The sequence below is a fragment of the Nerophis ophidion genome, linkage group LG04 (assembly GCF_033978795.1).
Source record: "Nerophis ophidion isolate RoL-2023_Sa linkage group LG04, RoL_Noph_v1.0, whole genome shotgun sequence".
In the NCBI taxonomy this organism is placed as follows: domain Eukaryota; kingdom Metazoa; phylum Chordata; class Actinopteri; order Syngnathiformes; family Syngnathidae; genus Nerophis; species Nerophis ophidion.
In genome coordinates, this window is record NC_084614.1 from 80,148,483 (window position 1) to 80,164,275 (window position 15,793).

The 15,793-nt window shown below is 39.8% G+C and overlaps 1 protein-coding gene across 2 annotated transcripts in view; it reads left to right on the plus strand.

Annotated features, from left to right (window-relative positions):
• Positions 1-15,793, plus strand: part of aldh3a2b (aldehyde dehydrogenase 3 family, member A2b) — a 49,690-nt gene that overhangs the window by 14,646 nt on the left and 19,251 nt on the right. For both annotated transcript variants that reach the window (XM_061899224.1, XM_061899225.1), the window contains exons 5-9: positions 950-1,158; positions 7,291-7,408; positions 7,484-7,625; positions 7,700-7,866; positions 8,032-8,131. In XM_061899224.1, the coding sequence (XP_061755208.1) occupies positions 950-1,158; positions 7,291-7,408; positions 7,484-7,625; positions 7,700-7,866; positions 8,032-8,131 (736 nt within the window). The remainder of the gene's footprint in view (positions 1-949; positions 1,159-7,290; positions 7,409-7,483; positions 7,626-7,699; positions 7,867-8,031; positions 8,132-15,793) is intronic.

The following is a 15,793-nucleotide window of genomic DNA, read 5'->3' on the forward strand; positions in this document are numbered from 1 at the left end:
GTAGTAACAGTAGTACAGTAGATGTAGTGGTTGTACTAGTAGTAAATGTGGTAGTAACATTAGTAGTACAGTATATGTAGTGGTTGTACTGTAGTAAATGTGGTAGTAACATTAGTAGTACAGTAGATGTAGTGGTTGTACTAGTAGTAAATGTGGTAGTAACATTAGTAGTACAGTATATGTAGTGGTTGTACTGTAGTAAATGTGGTAGTAACATTAGTAGTACAGTATATGTAGTGGTTGTACTGTAGTAAATGTGGTAACATTAGTAGTACAGTATATGTAGTGGTTGTACTGTAGTAAATGTGGTAGTAACATTAGTAGTACAGTATATGTAGTGGTTGTACTGTAGTAAATGTGGTAGTAACAGTAGTACAGTATATGTAGTGGTTGTACTGTAGTAAATGTGGTAGTAACATTAGCAGTAGAGTAGTAGTTGCAGTAGATGTAGTGGTTGTACTCGTAAATGCGGTAGTAACATTAATAGTACAGTAGTTAAAGTATATGTAGTGGTTGTACTGGTAGTCAATGTGGTAGTAACAGTAGTAGTACAGTAGTTACAATAGATGTAGTAGTTTTACTGGCAGTAAAATTAGCAGTACAGTAGTAGTTACAGTAGATGTAGTGATCTACAGGTGGTATATGTGATAGTAACATTAGTAGTACAGTAGTAGTACAGTAGATGTAGAGTTGTAGTGGTAGTATACGTGGTATTAACATTAGTAGTACAGTAGATGTAGTTAGTGTTGTAGTGGTAGCATACATGGTATTAACATTAGTAGTACAGTAGTAGTACAGTAGATGTAGTGTTGTAGTGGTAGCATACGTGGTATTAACATTAGTAGTACAGTAGGTATAGTAGATGTTGTAGTTGTGCTGCTAGTAGTATTACTGTCGTCGTAGTAACACTAATAGTTGTTGTGTGGTGTTAATGTGTGACACCCACCAGGAGCTGTACCCGGTGGTGACCGGCGGCGTGTCAGAGACGCAGGAGCTGCTGAATCAGAAGTTCGATCACATCTTCTACACGGGAAGCAGCGCGGTGGGAAAGGTCATCATGGCGGCCGCCGCCAAACACCTGACACCCGTCACGTTGGAGCTGGGAGGCAAGAGCCCGTGTTTCATCGACAAGAGATGTGACATCAGCATCGCCTGCAGGTCTGCACACACGCTGCAACTTGGTAGTCAGGTAGTGTGTATACACCATGGTGACTTAGTAGTAAAGTAGTGTGTATACACCATGGTGACTTAGTAGTCAGGTAGTGTGTATACACCATGGTGACTTAGTAGTAAGGTAGTGTGTATACACCATGGTGACTTAGTAGTAAAGTAGTGTGTATACACCATGGTGACTTAGTAGTAAGGTAGTGTGTATACACCATGGTGACTTAGTAGTAAAGTAGTGTGTATACACCATGGTGACTTAGTAGTCAGGTAGTGTGTATACACCATGGTGACTTAGTAGTAGAGTAGTGTGTATACACCATGGTGACTTAGTAGTAAAGTAGTGTGTATACACCATGGTGACTTAGTAGTAAAGTAGTGTGTATACACCATGGTGACTTAGTAGTCAGGTAGTGTGTATACACCATGGTGACTTAGTAGTAAAGTAGTGTGTACACACCATGGTGACTTAGTAGTAAAGTAGTGTGTATACACCATGGTGACTTAGTAGTCAGGTAGTGTGTATACACCATGGTGACTTAGTAGTAAGGTAGTGTGTATACACCATGGTGACTTAGTAGTAAAGTAGTGTGTATACACCATGGTGACTTAGTAGTAAGGTAGTGTGTATACACCATGGTGACTTAGTAGTAAGGTAGTGTGTATACACCATGGTGACTTAGTAGTAAAGTAGTGTGTATACACCATGGTGACTTAGTAGTCAAGTAGTGTGTATACACCATGGTGACTTAGTAGTAAGGTAGTGTGTATACACCATGGTGACTTAGTAGTAAAGTAGTGTGTATACACCATGGTGACTTAGTAGTCAAGTAGTGTGTATACACCATGGTGACTTAGTAGTCAGGTAGTGTGTATACACCATGGTGACTTAGTAGTAAGGTAGTGTGTATACACCATGGTGACTTAGTAGTAAAGTAGTGTGTATACACCATGGTGACTTAGTAGTCAGGTAGTGTGTATACACCATGGTGACTTAGTAGTAAAGTAGTGTGTATACACCATGGTGACTTAGTAGTAAAGTAGTGTGTATACACCATGGTGACTTAGTAGTAAGGTCGTGTGTATACACCATGGTGACTTAGTAGTCAGGTAGTGTGTATACACCATGGTGACTTAGTAGTAAAGTAGTGTGTATACACCATGGTGACTTAGTAGTAAAGTAGTGTGTATACACCATGGTGACTTAGTAGTAAAGTAGTGTGTATACACCATGGTGACTTAGTAGTAAGGTCGTGTGTATACACCATGGTGACTTAGTAGTCAGGTAGTGTGTATACACCATGGTGACTTAGTAGTAAAGTAGTGTGTATACACCATGGTGACTTAGTACTCAGGTAGTGTGTATACACCATGGTGACTTAGTAGTCAGGTAGTGTGTATACACCATGGTGACTTAGTAGTAAAGTTGTGTGTATACACCATGGTGACTTAGTACTCAGGTAGTGTGTATACACCATGGTGACTTAGTAGTAAAGCAGTGTGTATACACCATGGCGACTTAGTACTCAGGTAGTGTGTATACACCATGGTGACTTAGTAGTCAGGTAGTGTGTATACACCATGGTGACTTAGTAGTCAGGTAGTGTGTATACACCATGGTGACTTAGTAGTCAGGTAGTGTGTATACACCATGGTGACTTAGTAGTCGGGTAGTGTGTATACACCATGGTGACTTAGTAGTCGGGTAGTGTGTATACACCATGGTGACTTAGCAGTCAGGTAGTGTGTATACACCATGGTGACTTAGTAGTCAAGTAGTGTGTATACACCATGGTGACTTAGTAGTAAAGTAGTGTGTATACACCATGGTGACTTAGTAGTAAAGTAGTGTGTATGCACCATGGTGACTTAGTAGTAAAGTTGTGTGTATACACCATGGTGACTTAGTAGTAAAGTAGTGTGTATACACCATGGTGACTTAGTAGTAAAGTAGTGTGTATACACCATGGTGGCTTAGCAGCAATGTAGTGTGTATACACCATGGTGACTTAGTAGTCAAGAAGTGTGTATACACCATGGTGACTTAGTAGTAAGGTAGTGTGTATACACCATGGTGACTTAGTAGTAAAGTAGTGTGTATACACCATGGTGACTTAGTAGTAGGGTGGTGTGTATACACCTTCTTGACTTAGTAGTAAGGTAGTGTGTATACACCATGGTGACTTAGTAGTAATGTAGTGTGTATACACCATGGCGACTTTGTAGTAATGTAGTGTGTATACACCATGGTGACTTAGTAGTAATGTAGTGTGTATACACCATGGTGACTTTGTAGTAAAGTGGTGTGTATACACCATGGTGACTTAGTAGTAAAGTGGTGTGTATACACCATGGTGACTTAGTAGTCAGGTAGTGTGTATACACCATGGTGACTTAGTGGTCAGGTAGTGTGTATACACCATGGTGACTTAGTAGTAAAGTGGTGTGTATACACCATGGTGACTTAGTAGTCAGGTAGTGTGTATACACCATGGTGACTTAGTAGTAAAGTAGTGTGTATACACCATGGCGACTTAGTAGTAAGGTGGTGTGTATGCACCATGGCGACTTATTAGTCAAGTAGTGTGTATACACCATGGTGACTTAGTAGTAAAGTGGTGTGTATACACCATGGCGACTTAGTAGTAAAGTGGTGTGTATACACCATGGTGACTTAGTAGTCAGGTAGTGTGTTTACACCATGGTGACTTAGTAGTAAAGTAGTGTGTATACACCATGGTGACTTAGTAGTAAAGTAGTGTGTATACACCATGGTGACTTAGTAGTAAAGTAGTGTGTATACACCATGGCGACTTAGTAGTAAGGTAGTGTGTATACACCATGGTGACTTAGTAGTAAAGTCGTGTGTATACACCATGGTGACTTAGTAGTAAAGTAGTGTGTATACACCATGGTGACTTAGTAGTAAAGTAGTGTGTATGCACCATGGTGACTTAGTAGTAAAGTTGTGTGTATACACCATGGTGACTTAGTAGTAGAGTAGTGTGTATACACCATGGTGACGTAGTAGTAAAGTAGTGTGTATACACCATGGTGGCTTAGCAGCAATGTAGTGTGTATACACCATGGTGACTTAGTAGTGAAGTGGTGTGTATACACCATGGTGACTTAGTAGTAAAGTAGTGTGTATACACCATGGTGACTTAGTGGTAATGTAGTGTGTATACACCATGGTGACTTAGTAGTCAAGTTGTGTGTATACACCATGGCGACTTAGTAGTAGAGTTGTGTGTATACACCGTGGTGACTTAGTAGTAAAGTAGTGTGTATACACCATGGTGACTTAGTAGTAAAGTAGTGTGTATACACCATGGTGACTTAGTAGTCAAGTGGTGTGTATACACCATGGTGACTTAGTAGTAAAGTAGTGTGTATACACCATGGTGACTTAGTAGTGAAGTGGTGTGTATACACCATGGTGACTTAGTAGTAAAGTAGTGTGTATACACCATGATGACTTAGTAGTAAAGTAGTGTGTATACACCATGGTGACTTAGTAGTCAGGTAGTGTGTATACACCATGGTGACTTAGTGGTGAAGTGGTGTGTATACACCATGGTGACTTAGTAGTAAAGTGGTGTGTATGCACCATGGTGACTTGGTAGTCAAGTAGTGTGTATACACCATGGTGACTTAGTAGTAAAGTTGTGTGTATGCACCATGGTGACTTAGTAGTAAAGTAGTGTGTATACACCATGGCGACTTAGTAGTAAAGTAGTGTGTATACACCATGGTGACTTAGTAGTAAAGTAGTGTGTTTATACCATGGTGACTTAGTGGTAAGGCAGTGTGTATACACCATGGTGACTAAGTAGTCAGGTAGTGTGTATACACCATGGTGACTTAGTAGTAAGGTAGTGTGTATACACCATGGTGACTTAGTAGTAAAGTAGTGTGTATACACCATGGTGACTTAGTAGTAATGTAGTGTGTATGCACCATGGTGACTTGGTAGTCAAGTAGTGTGTATACACCATGGTGACTTAGTAGTAAAGTTGTGTGTATGCACCATGGTGACTTAGTAGTAAAGTAGTGTGTATACACCATGGCGACTTAGTAGTAAAGTAGTGTGTATACACCATGGTGACTTAGTAGTAAAGTAGTGTGTTTATACCATGGTGACTTAGTGGTAAGGCAGTGTATACACCATGGTGACTAAGTAGTCGGGTAGTGTGTATACACCATGGTGACTTAGTAGTAAGGTAGTGTGTATACACCATGGTGACTTAGTAGTGGGGTGGTGTGTATACAACTTCTTGACTTAGTAGTAAGGTAGTGTGTATACACCATGGTGACTTAGTAGTAAGGTGGTGTGTATACACCATGGTGACTTAGTAGTCAGGTAGTGTGTATACACCTCGGTGACTTGGTAGTAAAGTAGTGTGTATACACCATGGTGACTTAGTAGTAATGTGGTGTGTATACACCATGGTGACTTAGTGGTCAGGTAGTGTGTATACACCATGGTGACTTAGTAGTCAGGTAGTGTGTATACACCATGGTGACTTAGTAGTCAGGTAGTGTGTATACACCATGGTGACTTAGTAGTCAGGTAGTGTGTATACACCATGGTGACTTGGTAGTCAAGTAGTGTGTATACACCATGGTGACTTAGTAGTAAGGTAGTGTGTATACACCATGGTGACTTAGTAGTAGTGTGTATACACCATGGTGACTTAGTAGCCAGGTAGTGTGTATACACCATGGTGACTTAGTAGTCAAGTAGTGTGTATACACCATGGTGACTTAGTAGTAAGATAGTGTGTATACACCATGGTGACTTAGTAGTAAAGTAGTGTGTATACACCATGGTGACTTAGTACTCAGGTAGTGTGTATACACCATGGTGACTTAGTACTCAGGTAGTGTGTTTACACCATGGTGACTTAGTAGTCAGGTAGTGTGTATACACCATGGTGACTTAGTACTCAGGTAGTGTGTATACACCATGGTGACTTAGTAGTCAGGTAGTGTGTATACACCATGGTGACTTAGTACTCAGGTAGTGTGTTTACACCATGGTGACTTAGTAGTCAGGTAGTGTGTATACACCATGGTGACTTAGTACTCAGGTAGTGTGTATACACCATGGTGACTTAGTAGTCAAGTAGTGTGTATACACCATGGTGACTTAGTAGTCAGGTAGTGTGTATACACCATGGTGACTTAGTAGTAAAGTAGTGTCTATACACCATGGTGACTTAGTAGTCAGGTAGTGTGTATACACCATGGTGACTTAGTAGTCAGGTAGTGTGTATACACCATGGTGACTTAGTAGTAAGGTAGTGTGTATACACCATGGTGACTTAGTAGTAAGGTAGTGTGTATACACCATGGTGACTTAGTAGTAAGGTAGTGTGTATACACCATGGTGACTTAGTAGTAAGGTAGTGTGTATACACCATGGTGACTTAGTAGTAAGGTAGTGTGTATACACCATGGTGACTTAGTACCCAGGTAGTGTGTATACACCATGGTGACTTAGTAGTAAGGTAGTGTGTATACACCATGGTGACTTAGTAGTAAGGTAGTGTGTATACACCATGGTGACTTAGTAGTCAGGTAGTGTGTATACACCATGGTGACTTAGTAGTCAGGTAGTGTGTATACACCATGGTGACTTAGTAGTAAGGCAGTGTGTATACACCATGGTGACTTAGTAGTAAAGTAGTGTGTATACACCATGGTGACTTAGTAGTAAGGTAGTGTGTATACACCATGGTGACTTAGTAGTAAAGTAGTGTGTATACACCATGGTGACTTAGTAGTCAGGCAGTGTGTATACACCATGGTGACTTAGTAGTAAAGTAGTGTGTATACACCATGGTGACTTAGTAGTCGGGTAGTGTGTATACACCATGGTGACTTAGTAGTAAAGTGGTGTGTATACACCATGGTGACTTGGTAGTAATGTAGTGTGTATACACCATGGTGACTTAGTAGTCAGGTAGTGTGTATACACCATGGTGACTTAGTAGTAAAGTAGTGTGTATACACCATGGTGACTTAGTAGTAAAGTAGTGTGTATACACCCTGGTGACTTAGTAGTCAGGTAGTGTGTATCCAGTACGTTGACTTAGTAGTAATGTAGTGTGTACTTTGTAGACGTGTGGCCTGGGGAAAGTACACCAATTGTGGTCAGACCTGTATCGCCCCAGACTACATCCTGTGCGAGCCTGAAGTTCAGGGGAGAGTCATCGAGGAGCTGAAGAGGGCCATCGAGGTACTGCAGGATCCGATCCGCTCATCAGTTCCACAGTCCAAAGTGCTGACCGTCGACTTTTATGTCTTCTGGCAGGAGTTCTACACTAAAGACCCGAAGACGTGTCCGGATTACGGCCGCATCATCAACCAGCGCCACTTCAACAGGATCCTGCCGTTGTTGCAAGACAGCACGGTCGCGGTGGGCGGAGACAACGACGAGGAAGACTGCTACATAGGTGATGGTTCTGATCCACTAGCATGTTGGACCGGCACAGTCAAGCTGGCACTAACGGTACATGTGGGGCTCCAGCTCCCACCGTCCTGCGGGACGTGAAGCCAGAAGCCAAGGTGATGCAGGAGGAGATCTTTGGACCGGTCCTACCCATCCTGCCCGTCAGCAGCCTGGATGACGCCATCCAGTTCATCAACCACGGAGAGAAGCCGCTGGCTCTCTACGTCTTCTCCGCTGACCAAAAGGTACCAGTCAGCGCCCGATAATCACAACCAGTCCAGCTGCGGTCGATTGAGTACGGTGATCTGGATCATTGAGGACTTCCATACACGACCACGCGACTTGTTTCTGTCCAATCTGAGAGTAACACAAATGTGGACGGTCTAACTTGTTTCTTCTCCTGGTTTCAGGTCATCAATAAAATATCTGATGAAACGTCAAGTGGAGGTTTCCTGGCCAACGACTGTTTGGTGCACTACTCCGTCAGCGCGCTGCCTTTTGGGGGCGTTGGTGAGCACACAAACACACACCAGATAAGACTTCAACCTTCAGACCTTCAAAAGAACTTTAGTCCATTTGTCTTGTTGTCAGACCGGCAGACTAAAAGACTGAAGTCCTTACACAGTCATGGTAGTCCATTCAGTTCTTTATTTAATCCTGAGCCTCTAAGTATCACACCCTCGCCGCTGTTTTGAAGTTCCTGTCCAGTTCTCTTGTTGGGTAGTTTCATTTCCTTGGTCTGTCCACTGAGTACTGGTCAGGTATTGACACACCTGTGGCCGGTTGCCAATCAAAATCTTATTTCAGGCAGCGCTGTCAATGCCTATTACTTTCTCTTGTGAGTGTCTAAAGACCTTCCACAGAAAAAGTCTGTTTAAAAAAAAAAGTCCAATTATATTTGCACTCGCCTTCTTTTGTTCTTCTCCCTTGTAAGTGCGTTTTCTTTTGTTCGTACTAAATAATATTATTTTACACACCATCTGCTTCCAGTCTGTTGCATCTCGGGGTCACACCACTGATGCTGCATCCACGCTCATAACATTAAATCTACATCACTTTAGTCTTGTGTTAGTCCTTCACGTCTAGAACTGAAATTAAGTCAACTGGAGTAGTAGTAATTATTCTTGTTAAAGTAGTTGTGTTAGTAGTAGTTCATCATTTTAATTCTATGGATTCTAGACCCCTTTTCATCACTTAACTATAACTGGTCCCTTTTCAGGTCTATTCCTGCCTCTGGTAGTTAAGACCTCCACCCGGTTCTTCAGACTAAAAAGTCTGAAGCGCTTGAAGCATTCATACTTGTTAGTCCTTCAAAACATATTTTGTAGACTCCCTACTAGGACAATTATACTTCATATTTAAGCCCTTTGAAGCCTTTAGTCTTCAATCTTTGTAGTGTTCACAGTTGAAGTCCTTGAAGCATTCATACTTTAAAGGGAAGCGGCCATAGTCTGAGTTCTTGATGCCTTTATACTTCAAAGCCTTCAAAATTTGAAGCCTTCATATTTTAAGGAAAGCTTTAATTGTTCTTAGTCCTTCGAAGCATTCATACTTCTTCATTCTGTATTAATTAGAAGCCTTCATATTTTTAGTCTTTTCGAACGAAGCATTCAGACTTTGAAGCATTTATACTTCAAACCTTGAAGCGTTCGTACTTTTAGGGAAGCATTCATATGTCATAAGAGAAACGGCCATACTCTTAGTCCTTGAGGTCCTCATACTTCAAAGCCTTCAAAATTTGAAGGGAAGCTGTCATACTTCTTAGTCTTTCGAAGCGTTTTATAATTTGTAGACTTGGTACTTTAAAAGGGAAGCATTCATTCTAGTATTGCTCTGAAGCCATCGTACTCATGTCTCTCGAAGCATTCAGATTTTGAAGCCTTCATACTTCAATCCTTGAAGCGTTCGTACTTGTAGAGAATAATTTATGCTTTAGGGAAGCATTTATGCTTTCATACTTCAAAGCCTTCAAAGTTTGAAGCCTTCATACTTTAAGGGAAGCTTTCATACTTCTTAGTCCTTTGAAGTGTTCGTAATTTGTAGACTTGGTACTTCAAAGGTAAGCATTCATTATTGTAATCCTTCAAAGCCATCATACTCTTAGTCCCTCGAAGCATTCAGACTTTGAAGCCTTCATACTTCAACCATTCAAGCGTTCATACATTTGGTCCTTGATGCCTTCATAGTTCTTCGCCTTCAAAATTTGAAGCCTTCATACTTTAAGGGAAGCGTTCATACTTAAGTCTTTCGAAGCGTTTGAAATTTGTAGACTTGGTACTTTAAATGGAAGCATTCATTCTTGTATTCCTTCAAAGCCATGACACTCTTAGTCTCTCAAAGCATTCAGATTTTGAAGTGTTCATACTTCAATCCTTGAAGTGTTCGTACTTTTAGAGAAGCATTTATGCTTTAAGGAAGCGGCCATACTCTTACTCCTTGATGCTTTCATACTTCAAAGCCTTCAGAGTTTGAAGCATCATACTTTAAGGGAAGCTTTCTTACTTCTTTGTCTTTCGAAGCGTTTGTAATTTGTAGACTTCGTACTTTAAAGGGAAGCATTCATTCTTGTATTCCTTTGAAGCCATCATACTCTTAGTCTCTCGAAGCATTCAGACTTTGAAGCCTTCATACTTCAACCATTCAAGCGTTCATACTTTTGTCCTTGATGCCTTCATACTTCGTTGCCTTCAAAATTTGAAGCCTTCATACTTTAAGGGAAGCGTTCATACTTAAGTCTTTCGAAGCGTTTGTAATTTGTAGACTTGGTACTTCAAAGGGAAGCATTCATTCTTGTAATCCTTCAAAGCAATCATATTCTTAGTCTCGCGAAGCATTCAGACTTTGAAGCCTTTATACTTCAATCCTTGAAGCGTTCATACTTTTAGAGAAGCATTCATACTTTAAAGGAAACGGCCATACATAGTCCTTGATGTAGTCATACTTCAAAGCCTTCAAAATTTGAAGACTTCATATTTTAAGGGGAGGTTTCTTACTTCTTGGTCCTTTCGAAGCCTTCATACTTTTTCTCTCGAAGCATTCAGACTATAAAACCTTTATACTTAAGCCGTTCGAAGCAATCATACTTCAGTCCTTTGAGGCACAATACTTTAACACTTGTCTTTCAAAGCCTTCATAATTTGAAGCCTCCATACTTTAAGGGAAGCATTCAGACATGTATTCTTTCAAAGCCTACATACTTTTTGTCTCTCAAAGCAATTAGACTTTGAAGCTTTCATAGCCCGCATACGTAAGCCCTTTGAAGTGTTCATACTTCAATCCTTGAATTGTTCGTACTTTTAGAGAAGCATTTATGCTTTAAGGAAGCGGCCATACTCTTAGTCCTTGATGCTGTCATACTTCAAAGCCTTCAAAGTTTGAATCCTTCATATTTTAAGGGAAGCTTTCATACTTCTTAGTCCTTCGAAGCGTTCGTAATTTGTAGACTTGGTACTTTAAAGAGAAGCATTCATTCTTGTAATCCTTCGAAGCCATCAAACTCTTAGTCTCGCGAAGCATTCAGACTTTGAAGCCTTTATACTTCAATCCTTGAAGCGTTCATACTTTTAGAGCAGCATTCATACTTTAAGGGAAACGGCCATACATAGTCCTTGATGTAGTCATACTTCAAAGCCTTCAAAATTTGAAGACTTCATACTTTAAGGGAAGCTTTCTTACTTCTTAGTCTTTCGAAGCGTTTGTAATTTGTAGACTTGGTACTTTAAATGGAAGCATTCATTCTTGTATTTTTTGAAGCCATCATACTCTTAGTCTCTCAAAGCATTCAGACTTTGAAGCCTTCGTACTTCAACCATTAAAGCCTTCATACTTCGTTGCCTTCTTTATTTGAAGCCTTCATACTTTAAGGGAAGTTTTCATACTTCTTAGTCCTTTCGAAGCCTTCATACTTTTTCTCTCGAAGCATTCAGACTATCAAACCTTTATACTTAAGCCTTTCGAAGCAATAATACTTCAGTCCTTTGAGGCACAATACTTTAACACTTGTCTTTCAAAGCCTTCATAATTTGAAGCCTCCATACTTTAAGGGAAGCATTCTTTCAAAGCCTACATACTTTTTGTCTCTCAAAGCAATTAGACTTTGAAGCTTTCATAGCCCGCATACGTAAGCCCTTTGAAGTTTTCATACTTCAATCCTTGAAGTGTTCGTACTTTTAGAGAAACATTTATGCTTTAGGGAAGCGGCCATACTCTTAGTCCTTGATGCTGTCATACTTCAAAGCCTTCAAAGTTTGAAGCCTTCATACTTTAAGGGAAGCTTTCATACTTCTTAGTCCTTCGAAGCGTTCGTAATTTGTAGACTTGGTACTTTAAAGGGAAGCGTTCATTCTAGTATTGCTCTGAAGCCATCATACTCTTTGTCTCTCGAAGCATTCAGATTTTGAAGCCTTCATACTTCAATCCTTGAAGCGTTGGTACTTTTAGAGAAGCATTTATGCTTAAGGGAAGCGGCCATACTCTTAGTCATTGATGTCGTCATACTTCAAAGCCTTCATACTTTAAGGGAAGCTTTCATACTTAGTCTTTCGAAGCGTTTGTAATTTGTAGACTTGGTACTTTAAAAGGGAAGCATTCATTCTTGTATTCCTTTGAAGCCATCATACTCTTAGTCTCTCGAAGCATTCAGACTTTGAAGCCTTCATACTTCAATCCTTGAAGCGTTTGTACTTTCAGAGAGCATTCATACTTTAGGTAAGCGGCCATACTCTTAGTCCTTGATGCTGTCATACTTCAAAGCCTTCAAAATTTGAAGCCTTCATACTTTAAGGGAAGCTTTCATACTTCTTAGTCCTTTGAAGCGTTTGTAATTTGTAGACTTGGTACTTCAAAGGGAAGCATTCATTCTTGTATTCCTTTGAAGCCATCACACTCTTAGTCCCTCAAAGACTTTGAAGCCTTTGTACTTCAACCATTAAAGCCTTCATACTTTGTTGCCTTCAAAATTTGAAGCCTTTGTACTTTAAGGGAAGTTTTCATACTTCTTAGTCCTTTCGAAGCCTTCATACTTTTTCTCTCGAAGCATTCAGACTATAAAACATTTATACTTAAGCCGTTCGAAGCAATCATACTTCAGTCCTTTGAGGCAGAATACTTTAACACTTGTCTTTCAAAGCCTTCGTAATTTGAAGCCTCCATACTTTAAGGGAAGCATTCAGACATGTATTCTTTCAAAGCCTACATACTTTTTGTCTCTCAAAGCAATTAGACTTTGAAGCTTTCATAGCCCGCATACGTAAGCCCTTTGAAGTGTTCATACTTCAATCCTTGAAGTGTTCGTACTTTTAGAGAAGCATTTATACTTTAGGTAAGCGGCCATACTCTTAGTCCTTGATGCTGTCATACTTCAAAGCCTTCAAAGTTTGAAGCCTTCATATTTTAAGGGAAGCTTTCATACTTCTTAGTCCTTTGAAGCGTTCTTAATTTGTAGACTTGGTACTTTAAAGAGAAGCATTCATTCTTGTAATCCTTTGAAGCCATCATACTCTTAGTCTCGTGAGGCATTCAGACTTTGAAGCCTTTATACTTCAATCCTTGAAGCGTTCATACTTTTAGAGAAGCATTCATACTTTAAGGGAAACGGCCATACATAGTCCTTGATGTAGTCATACTTCAAAGCCTTCAAAATTTGAAGACTTCATACTTTAAGGGAAGCTTTCTTACTTCTTAGTCTTTCGAAGCGTTTGTAATTTGTAGACTTGGTACTTTAAATGGAAGCATTCATTCTTGTATTTTTTGAAGCCATCATACTCTTAGTCCCTCAAAGCATTCAGACTTTGAAGCCTTCGTACTTCAACCATTAAAGCCTTCATACTTCGTTGCCTTCTTTATTTGAAGCCTTCATACTTTAAGGGAAGTTTTCATACTTCTTAGTCCTTTCGAAGCCTTCATACTTTTTAGTCTTTCGAAGCGTTTGTAATTGGTAGACTTGGTACTTTAAAGGGAAGCATTCATTCTTGTATTCCTTTGAAGCCATCATACTCTTAGTCTCTCAAAGCATTCAGACTTTGAAGCCTTCGTTCTTCAACCATTAAAGCCTTCATACTTCGTTGCCTTCAAAATCATACTTTAAGGGAAGTTTTCATACTTCTTAGTCCTTTCGAAGCCTTCATACTTTTTCTCTCGAAGCATTCAGACTATAAAACCTTTATACTTAAGCCTTTCGAAGCAATAATACTTCAGTCCTTTGAGGCAGAATACTTTAACACTTGTCTTTCAAAGCCTTCATAATTTGAAGCCTCCATACTTTAAGGGAAGCATTCATACATGTATTCTTTCAAAGCCTACATACTTTTTGTCTCTCAAAGCAATTAGACTTTGAAGCTTTCATAGCCCGCATACGTAAGCCCTTTGAAGTGTTCATACTTCAATCCTTGAAGTGTTCGTACTTTTAGAGAAGCATTTATGCTTAAGGGAAGCGGCCATACTCTTAGTCATTGATGCTGTCATACTTCAAAGGCCTTCAAAGTTTGAAGCCTTCATATTTTAAGGGAAGCTTTCATACTTCTTAGTCCTTCGAAGCGTTCGTAATTTGTAGACTTGGTACTTTAAAAGGGAAGCGTTCATTCTAGTATTGCTCTGAAGCCATCATACTCTTTGTCTCTCGAAGCATTCAGATTTTGAAGCCTTCATACTTCAATCCTTGAAGCGTTGGTACTTTTAGAGAAGCATTTATGCTTAAGGGAAGCGGCCATACTCTTAGTCATTGATGTCGTCATACTTCAAAGCCTTCATACTTTAAGGGAAGCTTTCATACTTAGTCTTTCGAAGCGTTTGTAATTTGTAGACTTGGTACTTTAAAAGGGAAGCATTCATTCTTGTATTCGTTTGAAGCCATCATACTCTTAGTCTCTCAAAGCATTCAGACTTTGAAGCCTTCATACTTCAATCATTAAAGCGTTTGTACTTTTAGAGAAGCATTCATTCTTTAGGTAAGCGGCCATACTCTTAGTCCTTGATGCTCTCATACTTCAAAGCGTTCAAAATTTGAAGCCTTCATACTTTAAGGGAAGCTTTCATACTTCTTAGTCTTTCGAAGCGTTTGTAATTTGTAGACTTGGTACTTTAAAAGGGAAGCATTCATTCTTGTATTCCTTTGAAGCCATCATACTCTTAGTCTCTCGAAGCATTCAGACTTTGAAGCCCTCATACTTCAACCATTAAAGCCTTCATACTTCGTTGCCTTCAAAATTTGAAGCCTTCATACTTTAAGGGAAGTTTTCATACTTCTCAGTCTTTCGAAGCGTTTGTAATTTGTAGACTTGGTACTTTAAAGGGAAGCATTCATTCTTGTATTCCTTTGAAGCCATCATAGCACGCATACGTAAGCCCTTTGAAGTGTTCATACTTCAATCCTTGAAGTGTTCGTACTTTTAGAGAAGCATTTATGCTTTAAGGAAGCGGCCTTACTCTTAGTCCTTGATGCTGTCATACTTCAAAGCCTTCAAAATTTGAAGCCTTCATACTTTAAGGGAAGCTTTTATACTTCTTAGTCCTTCGAAGCGTTCGTAATTTGTAGACTTGGTACTTCAAAGGGAAGCATTCATTCTTGTATTCCTTTGAACGCATCATACTCTTAGTCTCTCAAAGCAATGAGACTTTGAAGCCTTCGTACTTCGTTGCCTTCAAAATTTGAAGCCTTCAAACTTTAAGGGAAGTTTTCATACTTCTTAGTCCTTTCGAAGCCTTCATCTTTTTCTCTCGAAACATTCAGACTATGAAACATTTATACTTAAGCCTTTCAGTCCTTTGAGGCACAATACTTTAACAGTTGTCTTTCAAAGCCTTCATAACTTGAAGACTCCATACTTTAAGGGAAGCATTCTTTCAAAGCCTACATACTTTTTGTCTCTCGAAGCAATTAGACTTTGAAGCTTTCATACGTAAGCCCTTTGAAGTTTTCATACTTCAATCCTTGAAGCGCTCATATTTATTTATGTACTGGCTCACCTGCACTGGCTTCCTGTGCACTTAAGATGTGACTTTAAGGTTTTACTACTTACGTATAAAATACTACACGGTCTAGCTCCATCCTATCTTGCCGATTGTATTGTACCATATGTCCCGGCAAGAAATCTGCCTTCAAAGGACTCCGGCTTGTTAGTGATTCCCAAAGCCCCAAAAAAGTCTGCGGGCTATAGAGCGTTTTCCGTTCGGGCT